The sequence below is a fragment of the Hippocampus comes genome, unplaced genomic scaffold (genome assembly GCF_001891065.2).
Source record: "Hippocampus comes isolate QL1 unplaced genomic scaffold, H_comes_QL1_v1.1 scaffold322, whole genome shotgun sequence".
Classification (NCBI taxonomy): Eukaryota; Metazoa; Chordata; class Actinopteri; order Syngnathiformes; family Syngnathidae; genus Hippocampus; species Hippocampus comes.
In genome coordinates this window covers 1,801,020-1,812,760 of record NW_017805137.1, presented here as the reverse complement: position 1 = coordinate 1,812,760, position 11,741 = coordinate 1,801,020, and the positions used below count along the sequence as shown (strand labels likewise).

Here is an 11,741-nt window from a genome sequence, read left to right as displayed (position 1 = left end):
TTGCCATCAACGGGGCAAAAGACAAAAAAAGCAAATTAAAAGAAAAGTGAAGGGTCTTTGAACAGTTGAGAATATTGAGAAACTACACATTTTCATCATTTCTTCTGGCTTTTTAATCAATTCGGTATGCCAAACTATAAATCTTCAGATTGAAACGATTTTATGTTATAGTGACACTCCATTACATATAAATCATGGTCCCAATCTAGCAGCCAAGACTAATGTCGGCTTCTTTACTCTGCGGAGACTGGCTTTTGTGCTATTGCGTTGCTACTTTGTTGACTGTAATGTAATTTAATACAAGAGTGTAAAATAAAATGATTTTCTTCACTTCGTTTTAATTGCAAAATGACCAGCTAAAACAATCCAATGTCCAATAATACAACAATTTAAGAACGATGTTGCAGTTGTTCTTCATTCGGACTTGAAAAGAGAACTGACTAAAATTCATCCATCTATTGCAATCGTTTTCTACCACTTATGCTAATCAAGGTCACATATCACTTGGAGTTGACTTCTGCTAGCTTTTTGGCCAGCGGCTGGTTTCAATCTGGAGTGGTCACCAGTCAATTACAGTGCATGTAAAAATAAAAACCATTCACACGCACATTCACCTCTGTTGGCAATTTAGATTGTTCAATGCTCGAGATTGTAACGCAAAACATATGACTGTGATGGGCTAACCAATTGTATCACTGTGACACCGGCAGTAGCTTCTAAGATTTCCCATCCAAACCAGTCGAGGGTGGGTACATCATACAATCCTCATAGATTGGGGGAAGTGGTGAGTTTGGCTCTTGCATGAAGTTCATGTTCCCACCCATGTTTGAATTGTGTTCAAAGCCAGGCTTCGTGGGCAATTGCTGCTCATCAGATGCCTGGACAGATGGCAAGACAACCACTGGGAACTTGATCTCTGGGTCTGAGGCATACTTGACATCCAGGTACACCTAGGATTAGGAAAGAAAAAAAGTATATTATATGAAATGATTTCAATGAGCAAAGTTTTCTCATTGTGGGTGAGACTGGTGACCATCGTCTGGGTCTGAGGCATACTTGACATCCAGGTACACCTAGGATTAGGAAAGAAAAAAAGTATATTATATGAAATGATTTCAATGACGTATTTTTTGTATGCTTCATTTGCAAGGAGTTTTCCCTTCTTTAGTTACATAGCTATTGTAATATCAGCAAAGTTTTCTCCTTGTGGGTGAGACTGGTGACCATCATAATCAGAGCCGGTTCACCCATTTGGTGAGAAAAGCAGATTTACCATCTGCCTTTCTCACCTAATGGGCACTGTGGACTCTAAATGGCACCAAAACTCGAATCCAAACGAATTCTAGGGTCCAGAATTAAAAAAAACAAAAACATTCCACCCAAAAGCACCGATGGAAGTGGGTGTTGGTCCGTCAATGCAATCATCACTAACAATTACCGAGACATAGCCCGTCACTGTTGGTGCCGTGGAAACACATGGCTTTGCCTTGTGTTTCTTAGCCATCTGCCTTTCTCACCTAATGGGCACTGTGGACTATACAGGGCGCCAAAACTCGAATTCAAACGAATTCTAGGGTCCAGAATTTTTTAAAAAACATTCCACCGTTTGGCTTTAGCCACAGGTGGAATGTCAGTAGTGCCGGAAGGTCTGTGTTGCTGACTAATGACGAATGATGAAAAACCAAAAAAAAAAGACAGAAAAAGCACCGATGGAAGTGGGTTTTGGTCCGTCAATGCAATCATCACTAACAATTACCGAGACACAGCCCGTCACTGTTGGTGCCGTGGAAACACGCGGCTTTGCCTTGTGTTTCTTGCCGAGGATTGCTTTGACTATATTTGTGTGAGAGACTGTGAGAGTGAGTTTTCAACTGGAGACTGTGGTGGTCGGCTGATTGAATCTTATTATTTTTATGATTATTATCATTATTACTATTATTATTGAAATTATAGGTGTGTGACATAGTCAAAGTTGTCCAGTTGCAGCCGTGATAATGTCAATGCAATACAATGCAAAACATGGATGGAACAAAACCGCCAACTCTTGAACAAACTTTCAATGACTGCGTTTGCATGTAGTCAATATTTGGTTTCAAGTCAAAATTCCGGTTTCTGAAACATTCCGAAGAACCTGAATTTATGTATTTATTTATTCAGAGGGACAGTCCATTAACCTCGGATTTCAGCTGAAACAGAAAAAAAAACACACACCTGCGGAGCAATTTATTAATCTCTGTACAAATGTGAAGAGCTAACAAAAAGTGACAGGGCTGGATACCAGACGTCACATGCCTTCTGCATTTGTCATGAACACTCTTCCATAAATGGAACCAAGGCGGCATGACTCAGTGGTAGAGTGGCTGCCTCCCATCCCAGATGTTGGGGATTCAACCCCCGGCCTTGTCAAAGTGTCCTTGAGCAAAATACTGAACCCCCAATTGCCCCCGATACTGCATCATCAATCGGTCCGTAAGGAAAAAATGTGACACGCTTTGAGTACCAAAGATAGAAAAGTGCTATATAAGTAACGGCCATTGACCATTTGTTATCGATCCCTTTGAAGCGACATATTTAGACTGCACCTGGTCAAAATTCTGCTGACAGCTGTGGACCATTTGCATACCATTTCACAACAATATGCTGCTTTGTGCTGGTTGATCGTACAAAATCTCAATTAAAAAAAAAAAAAACATTAAATATTGTGGTTGTAATCTTTGGAAATGAAAAAAAACCCAAGGGAAAAAATATGCTGCTTTGTGGTGGTTGATCGTACAAAAGCTCAATTAAAAAAAAAAAAAAAAAAAACATTAAATATTGTGGTTGTAATGTTTGGAAATGTGAAAAAGTCCAAGGGGTATGAATAGTAACTCTAGGCATTAGGGCTACCTCGATTATATCAACACCATATTATAAACATATCAAATCAACACACACACCTTGAGTCGGTACTCTGCTTTGATGATGTTGCAGTTTAAAATGGACGCACATGTAGTGGGAGGGATGCTGATGATCCTGGTTACAGAGTGACCTGCAGAAGGAGGGATAGACTCGCCCACCTCTTTTAGGATGTTCTTGGTTTCTACTCTCCTCTTGCCACTTGCAAAATAGCTGTATTTCTTATACAAGCAGTACTTGGGCCTGATGCCGCGAGATGAGCGGTTTAGAATATAGGCCACCACCTTAATGCCTTCACCTGCAAAAAAAGAAATGAGATATCAGTGTTATCTCTTTCATAATAAAACAAATGAATTGTTTATGAGTTGAGTCAGTTGAGTTGGTATTTGATTTCACGGTGTGGCACTGTGTACAGAGTGCTGGTTAAACACACGATTCAATTTCAAAACTTCATGTTGTCTCTCCTCCACCCGCAGCAAATTATCAATTGCAAAAACAGTTGATACCTAATACAAAAAACATATAGTGCAAGAGGACTTTGAGTTACACTACATATGAGAAGTCCACACACCCCTGTGCAAAAACCAACTTTCAGTGATATGAAAATATCAGACCATGATGTTATTTGCATTTTACACTGCGACCAATAACCTTTACAATTGAATTGAAAAAAAAAGAAGAACGAAAACCACTGAGATAGTGTGGTTGCATAAGTGTGTGTGAAAAAAATTGGTCTATTTCTATTATAAACCTGAACATTTGAACAGGGTGTGTAGACTTTTTATATCCATGCCCGTAAATGTGATTAAGGTTTTGATGAGGAGATTACCTCTGAGCATGTTCTGCTTCACTGCGACATTTGGAATACTCAGAGCGTTGTTCAAATATGCCATTTGGTTTTTCAGAGTGCCCCCAAAAAAGACCCCACTCTCAGAGTTGTGTTCTGGCGTCAGAGTGAATTTCTGAATGCACCCTGAAAGACAACATCTTACCTTGAAAGAAGCCAGTTTTCTCGATATTTACTTCCATTTGAACTGTTCCTGAAGAGAAGAAGTTCATTTTCTTCTCAGTGATGCCTTGCTGTGGAGACTAAGATGGTGGTGGTGAGAGGGGTGGGGATTGTGAAGAAGTTAGACAGTGCTTATACCAGAGTTTCAAAGAAACTTGACCATGTGTTGTGTCCCGTAAGATGGCAGTACCGTCAAAAACGCGTCACTGTGTCTTTTATTAATGACACGGAAATGAGTTTTGGCTTTGCAGTCAGTTCTCATCGACCTGCTCAGATTTGCCTCCAAAGTGTACTTGATTTTTCCATATGAGCCCTTGAATGACGACGGCAGGTTTCTGGAGGAGATCAAAGTTGGGCAAACATATTTAGCAAAATAGCAGCACATCTGCAGGATCTTAAATTGATATTACAGTATTTAGAGCAGAGATAAAACTCACACTTGGGGGATTTGAAAGGTGAATGGGTACGTGTGGGAACCCCGAGTGACAACATTATTACCTGAAAAATGTAAATGTCAAACTGGTATATGACTCTGTAATTATACTTTTTTTCATTGCATTTTTATCCATACATTCCTGCATGCCTATCATGTTTGGACACGTATGTAACTGCTTAAACCAGTGTTTCTCTCTCTATCCTACTCTCTCTCTCTCTCTCTCTCTCTCTCTCTCTCTCTCTCTCTTTTTTATCCAGGTACCATATACAAAATTCTTAGTCCTACAAGTACCATCAAAATGTTGAAGCACACATATTCATCATTAATCAGGCAGATGTTTTTCTATAATTCTAAAAAGCATTTTTTTAAAGAGTAGTATAAACCACTGTAACATAGACCTCACTCCCAAAGACGTTTTTAAACGTCTTTTCAGACTTGGTCTAGAATTGGCTGGTACTGAAATAAAAAAGGCCCGCAGGTAAGACTCGGCCCACGTCATAATTTTATGTGGCCTATGGAGGCAAATCATGTGGGTCGACTTCATATTTCGAGTCACGTTAGCTACATTCAAGGGATCAGCAATCATAGCAACTTCAAACCAATGTATGTAAATTTAGACCTATTTTAAAATCTAACGATTCAATTCAGAAATACAATTTCACAGCACTGTATATATTTTGTATGTGCAAAAACTTTGGTTATGAAAAAAAAAGCATTCCAAAAAAAAGCACTGAAAAATATATGCACTCAGAGTATTTCAGATCAAAACAAAATACAAAGCCACTGCGGTAATGAAGAAATGTACACACGATTTTCAGCAGGTTGGTCATGTCTGACTTATTGCAGATAAATGACTCACCATAGCCATCCTGAAAGATAAATGTCTTGATACTGAAGTATTTCTCTTTGTTTTTGTATACCACAACTGTTTTTCCATAATGTTCAAACCATCTGACTTTTGCTTTTCCTTTCATCTTGACCCACAGCGAATCTATTTTGCAGTCTCTTGTCACTTCGAATGCAACACGTCCCGTGATGTAATCCCCGCTGCTGAACACATTGCTTCGGTTAGCTAGGTTGTATTCCACAGAAAAGTTCTTGACATTATTTGACACGACGGACTGCATGACTAAAGATCCGACGGGCTATCAACACTACAGTACTTCTGTTTCAACTAAGATACGAGGAGCAAGGTTTAGCTTCCTTCTAAGGAGTTATGGGTAATGATTAAACCTTAATTTTACAGGGCGCTACACTTGATGGGTGCTAAATGTTCTCGTGCCCTTCGTGATTCCTGTGAAAATCTTTTCCCACATTTATTCACTGTTTGCATGACCACTCTTAACTTTTTGTTTGTCCGCTTCTCTGTATGATGGGCTACAAAAATCTATACAGCGGAATATACACCAGAGTAGTTCACTAAATTTCTCAACCAATGATCGCAATGAATAAAATGGATTCAACAGATTCGAATGGATCGATGAAAGTAATTTAAGCAAAAATACTGCCCCCGTATGTTAGCAACGTGAATTACACTTTGTTTATCAAAGAAATTTCAAAAGCGAGACAACGTGATGACGTCAAAGAAACAGAAACACGAGAAACAGAGGTAACAAATTGTTTTTAATACTGTAAAGTACAAAATATTATGATATGCGGTTTGAGGTTGTGTGGTACAATTAAAGGCGTGCACTGTCGGTTCTCTCTGGGTAAAAGCTATACAGTAAAACCATGACAATTGCATTTTAAAAAAGCATCGCTGCAGTGAGATGTCGAGAGTAAAATATGTGCAGCAATATTAGAATAAAAATGTTTAGGTATTTATTTGCATATTACTAATATGTATGAAAAGTTGTAAAAAAAAATAGTGTAAAACTGCCAATTAAATTGCAAAGATTGCGTCAGGTTCACAAATATGGTCCATATTAATTTCATCGATGTTAAACATTCAAAGTATATATGCAGCTTCCCGATTATATATCACTCAGCCAAAACCACAATCATGTTATGTGGAAAACGGTGCAAAAAAAAAAAAAAAGAACAGGGCAAGCATTTGTTTTAGTCTGCTTCAAATGACAGGATTAAGCGCAAAAAATCGTTTTTTCTTTCTGGTAATTTGAACTGGTGGCCGACTGGTCAGCACATCTGCCTCACATATATGTAAGTTATCTTATTCAGCACGAGAGGAGAAGGTCAAACATTAAAAACACGCAACTTCAATCAAAAATCGAACAACATTACAATGGTAAACAAATACTTTTTGAACAACTCTTGTATTGACTCATTCAATCAAGTTGAAGTGTCCCTGAAGTTTGGGCTGTGCAAATACATTGTTAAAAGTGTAATACCTTGAAAATACTGCAAACCATATATGGGGCAGTGCCAAAGTTTGTTCAATACAAAGTTTGCATTGTTCATAATGTAACAAAAACCAAATGGAAAAGGTAATGAGACTGGGCGAGCCTCATGAGAAGAGCTTTGAGGTCCAAGGCATTTCCAGTCACAGGGCAAGACCACCGAACTGTAAACTCAAAAGTACTGCATCCCCATCTCATAAAAAGTACTTTCAAAAGGTTAGTCTACATAATGTGGACGTAAAGGGATGTCACAAACTACGATGGGAAACACCACGGTGAGGTCCGGGGAAGCTCTTTGACAAAGGCTGAGCTACAAGAGAGACAAAACAGGAAATGATCAAAAATCTAAATATTCAAGAGGACTTAACGTTATTCCAATTGGTCGTTCTTACCTCAATTTCATACTCAACGTGAAGGAGGCTGCAGTTGGAGATGGTGAGGGATGATTCAGCAGGAATGGTAAGCGTCATCTCAGTGTGTGTTTCTTCGGTGTGAGCACTGATTGGCAGCCCAGTCACAGAGTCCAATTTTTTCGCAATTAACCTTCTGTGGACCCCTTCACGTGTGTAGTATTGCTGCTTCTGTTTCAGCATGGCCTTAGGAGTCACCGTACGAGATGAAGCGTTACTGAAGTTGCAAATGATCCGGATGGTTTCACCTGCAAAAAGTGTGTTAACATGAATTCAATGAATGGAAATTTCACACAGGTGGAGTGGGGAAGGGTTGAACATTACCTCGTGTGAAGCCTTTTTTTCCCACACTGCCTGTCATTGTGATCAGACCGGAGGTACAACTAAGCGAGCACACGCTCATGCTGTTGGAGCCTGAGAGGGGAGACTGTTAAAAAAAAAAAAAAAAAATCAGTACAAAGCTCACAATTTGGGTGGAAAATATGCCTCAAAGTTTGCACCAAAAACACAAGTTTGAACAGTCTTATGCGGGATGTCAACAAACAATAAAATCTGAAAATTCAGTTCGGTGAGCATCGAAACAAAAACACCTGTACCAGGGTGTTTTTGTTATCACTATCATAGAAGAGGACCAATGATGCAAAGAGGAATGAGAATTTCACAAAAGACCACAGAACAGACAAGAAGACAATGAAACAGAAATTATTTTGACCAACCTAAATGAACAGGCAGCATGATGCCAGATTTTTTTTTTCTCTTGGTACACATATAGATAAACAGAAAAACAACCATTTGCCCTAAAATACCAAAAGGACAATTTAGATTCTTCAATAAACCTAACATACATGTTTTTGGAAAATGGGAGGAAAATGGGGTCCAGTACAGGGGAAAAAAAGGCAAACCCCACACAGGAGAGCCGGAAACTGGATTGGAACCCTGACCTCAGAACCATGAGGTAGATGCCACCTTTCTGCTTATATACAGAGTATATTGGTGTCGTGGTTAACTTCTGCAATTTGGCTGATCATTTCAGTTTGAACTGAATATTTCCATTTTTTCCCCCAAAATTTTTTGAATATGAACGCATTAGAGGTTCACGCTGTGTGTTCTGCAGCTATAATAGGCAATGTAAACTCTGGTCTATAAAATGCAGCAGTCCATATTCTGAATCTGCAAAATCGAATGATGAGCGTGTAAACTAGAACTTACCATAAGCTCTGGCTGATTGGAATCAACATGATGCACAAAGTTCAACTGTGTCACAAAATCCTTTGACATATGCCATGGCCTGTCAATGCCCACTGTCAGATTGTAGACGATTTGTCCATAAGGCCCACGGAAACTGGATGGAAAGTCTCTGCATCGATGAACATGACATGACAAAAGTCATCGCTTCTAAATAGCAATCATTCATAATTTCCTTTAAAAATCCATTACGTGTGGAAAACCAACCTATTTCAGGTCCACTCACGTGACATTTTATTCGGTACACTTGTTCAATTGTTTGGGATGTATTTGAACAGGACTCTGACATTGTGGATGTGCAGTGGACAAAACTGCGGAAACTATGTATGCCGAATTCCATCACTACAAAGGACAAACCTCGACTATAGATATTGGTGTAATACTCCGTGAGCTGGTTGCTAGCCATTCGCAGGGCACAAACATTCAACTCACATTGAAGGACAATTGAAAGGAGGGGCTGTCCAAACTTTTTCATCTGAAAGCTGCATACAGAAAAATCAAAGAATGTAAATGCCCCTTTGACATTCTTCTACTTTATTTTTCCCATCCTAAAACTAAGAAAGAAATTATGTATGACAGTAATTTTAGCATTTTTTTTGTGTTGCTATTTTTATTTATCTGTGAAAGGTGATAAGACAAGTAGTTTTTCATGATTTTGTGTTAGCCTGCAGCCCCGTATCTCGCGAGAGTAGGTCCACCCTTGCCCCGATGAGAACTTCACATTCAAAACTAAAACAAGAGTAATTTGAAATGAGCTGGCCATTTTTAAAGCAGTGTTTACTTCCATCCATCCATCCATCCATCCATCCATATTCTAATCCATTTATCACACACACACAAAAAATAATAATAATTAAAACTAAATAAATAAATAAAAGGATGACAGGCGGCAAATCGACCCCAGGCCGTAGTCTGGACACCACTGATTTAGACTAGTCTTCAATGAACTTAACATGCAAATTTTTTAAATGTAGCACCACTCGGCCGGATTTGAACCTCCAACCTCAACTGCACGGACGATATGTTAATCACCTGATCACCATATTTGATGTACTGATTGAAAAAAAAAATATTAGTTGTCAATTGAACTACTACAGTGGCAGGTGAGTGTATCCTGCATAAGTTGAAATCTATCTCAGTAAGTTTATTTTTAGGGTCACAGGAGTAGGTAAAACACAAAAAGATGACAACGTACAGGAGAGACACACAAAAGGCTCTTACCCTTGCGGGATCTGACATGTAAATGAATACACATGCCTGCCAGGAGGAAGAGGAGCGGGGCCCCCAACAGCTGCAAAGGGGAAGGAGCGTTGTGACACCATACCAAACTCACCGGCCACTTTTTTTTTTTTTTACACAGGCTAAATCTACAGAGATTCAAAAGTTGTTCTCTACCAATTTGTTTGGTTGACAATGTATCGGAGCAACCAATTTATGTTTTCATACAATGGGATGTTTGATGAGAGCATCCACTGGATAGGTGCTACATATTACACTTCCCCCCAGCAATGAGAGCAAAGCACTTGCAGTCACATGCATAATTACTTGTAATAGAGCATTATTGCCTAAGTAAAGACAGATTTATGTTTGCGGCAATTGTACGGGATCGCATTATGTCGTGGGTGAGAGTGCCGTACTGTAGTTTACAATGTTGCGGTGCAGGGGGCGGAACTGGCAGGCACCTACCTCCTTCTTGCAAAATCATGCTTTTGAGATTGAAAAAATCAATCTTTGCATAATACGTCCTTCTACGTTTCCTGCTTCCGGAGGACCAGTGGACGTCTGCCTTTCCCAACAAACACATTGTGATTGATCTAATCTTTGTCACCTTGGAGAGCTCGAAGGAAATCTGCCCAGTCACCAGATCTCCGCTCGAAAAAGTGTTGCTCTCATTCAGAGCGCTAAAATTAAGGTTAAAGTCCTTAAAGGTTTTCTCGAACATCGTTCACCCCACCCCCCCAGTTCAAAAGTTACAATTGTACAAGAAATCAACCACTTCGTGCGTATTTCTGGAAGGCGTGTCATTTGTTGAGAGCGATTGGATATAGCAAGCTTTCTTTTTGTGAGATGAAAAAATAAAAATTCAAAAAAAGATCAAGCGAAAGAAAACAAACGGATAGTACAGTACTGTATTGTTACTCCAAACCCACCACGCCCCGCCCGACAAGTTGCGCTTCTGCACAGACGCGAAATGGAGTAGGCGGGGCTAGTTGGGCCCCTCCCCCTGTCCCTGCCCCTTGCTCTGTTACCTGTCAGTGCCTGGGTTCCAAAACCTTGTGCGCCAATTACGGCACATTCTGAAAACGGTGTCCGCATTCCGGTTCCGTTACTCCACGGTCCACAATAAATTTCAACAAACTGTTGGCTTGCATTTGACTAACTTCGACACAGGGTGGTGGTCCTCTGGTAAGAGTGACTCAGTCTTTTCAGAACAAAAAAAAACCCCAACAAAAATGACGTGATTCCACTTGGAAAAATCACAGGGCACACCACTAAGCAAAAAATTAACAAGAGTGTGTATATATATATATATATATAGTAGTTAAATAAAGAAGATGTCTTTAGTCCCAAAGAGACTTCCGGAAAATGAAATCTGGGTCTGTTTCATTTAACACAATGTGAAGCTTTGACAGGTGAAGAAAAATGGATGGATGGACTGCATTTATGAAATCAATGTTATTTCTGCATTTAACAAAAAACATTTTAAACTCTGGGAAAAAAAAGAATCTTGTTTGAAGTTTACTTTCGAACAAAATAATGCCCATTTGAGTCCTAATTTAAAATAAAATATTTATTTATCAGTCACAGAGAGCCACACCAGATGGATGAAAAAGAAACAGGTTGCAGGCCCTCTCCAGCAAATTAATCTGAGCAAAATGTTGCTTTTTACCTCTATTTGTTCCTGCTTGATTTTGAGTGTAATTGGTTTTGTTGTGGATGAGTGATTTTTTTTTCCCCATGAAACCATGAACTGTGGATATTATGAGAAAGAATGACGCACGCATGTATGCATGGCCACCACTGGCACTGACCACCCCTCACTTAGGTCAGGAACACTTGTTGGGAAGCCCTCATTTCAAGCAACCTTCCTCGACTGGCTACATCTTTAGCCACTAGATGGCACGATATACTTTATTACAACATCGCTGTCTTTGCCAAAGTCTGAACTTGACTTTTTACTGTCAATTGAACATATTCATTTGTGTGTGTGCGCGCGCGCGCGTGTGTGTGCGTGTGCGCGCGCGCGTGTGCGTGTGCGTGTGTGCTTGTGTGTGTGTGTGTGTGTGTGTGTGTGTGTGTGAGTGCGAGCGCACGCGTGTGCGTGCGTGTGCATGTTTGTCAGATTCCACATCATAGTGGCATTTCCAAACAATTTTTGCATTATGCCT

The 11,741-nt window shown here is 39.7% G+C and overlaps 2 protein-coding genes across 2 annotated transcripts; both read right to left on the bottom strand.

Annotated features, from left to right (window-relative positions):
- Nucleotides 1–89: 89 nt before the first annotated feature.
- Nucleotides 90–5,918, bottom strand: LOC109514153 (arrestin domain-containing protein 3-like). Its single transcript, XM_019867003.1, has 6 exons — nucleotides 5,200–5,918; nucleotides 4,342–4,402; nucleotides 4,095–4,239; nucleotides 3,888–3,984; nucleotides 2,937–3,193; nucleotides 90–950 (listed from the first exon to the last, which is right to left on the bottom strand). The coding sequence occupies exons 1-6, from the start codon at nucleotides 5,465–5,467 to the stop codon at nucleotides 717–719; spliced, it is 1,062 nt and encodes a 353-aa protein (XP_019722562.1). The 5' UTR covers nucleotides 5,468–5,918; the 3' UTR covers nucleotides 90–716.
- A 30-nt stretch (nucleotides 5,919–5,948) lies between these two features.
- LOC109514159 (arrestin domain-containing protein 3-like) lies at nucleotides 5,949–10,511 on the bottom strand. Its single transcript, XM_019867011.1, has 6 exons — nucleotides 10,039–10,511; nucleotides 9,574–9,643; nucleotides 8,317–8,464; nucleotides 7,432–7,534; nucleotides 7,090–7,355; nucleotides 5,949–7,007 (listed from the first exon to the last, which is right to left on the bottom strand). Exons 1-6 carry the CDS (start codon nucleotides 10,292–10,294, stop codon nucleotides 6,915–6,917), a joined length of 936 nt encoding a protein of 311 aa, XP_019722570.1. The 5' UTR covers nucleotides 10,295–10,511; the 3' UTR covers nucleotides 5,949–6,914.
- Nucleotides 10,512–11,741: the final 1,230 nt, after the last annotated feature.

What these genes read in the sequence shown, in the direction of transcription:
- LOC109514159 (XM_019867011.1), bottom strand. Translation starts at nt 10,294, where the DNA reads ATGTTCGAGAAAACCTTTAAGGACTTTAACCTTAATTTTAGCGCTCTG. An exon ending in CCAATCAGCCAGAGCTTATG is followed by an intron (nt 7,535 to 8,316) that starts GTAAGTTCTAGT and finishes TTTTTTTAACAG; the next exon opens with TCTCCCCTCTCAGGCTCCAA. An exon ending in AAAAAAAGGCTTCACACGAG is followed by an intron (nt 7,356 to 7,431) that starts GTAATGTTCAAC and finishes CACTTTTTGCAG; the next exon opens with GTGAAACCATCCGGATCATT.
- LOC109514153 (XM_019867003.1), bottom strand. Translation starts at nt 5,467, where the DNA reads ATGCAGTCCGTCGTGTCAAATAATGTCAAGAACTTTTCTGTGGAATAC. An exon ending in TATCTTTCAGGATGGCTATG is followed by an intron (nt 4,403 to 5,199) that starts GTGAGTCATTTA and finishes TACATTTTTCAG; the next exon opens with GTAATAATGTTGTCACTCGG. An exon ending in ACCTTTCAAATCCCCCAAGT is followed by an intron (nt 4,240 to 4,341) that starts GTGAGTTTTATC and finishes GATCTCCTCCAG; the next exon opens with AAACCTGCCGTCGTCATTCA.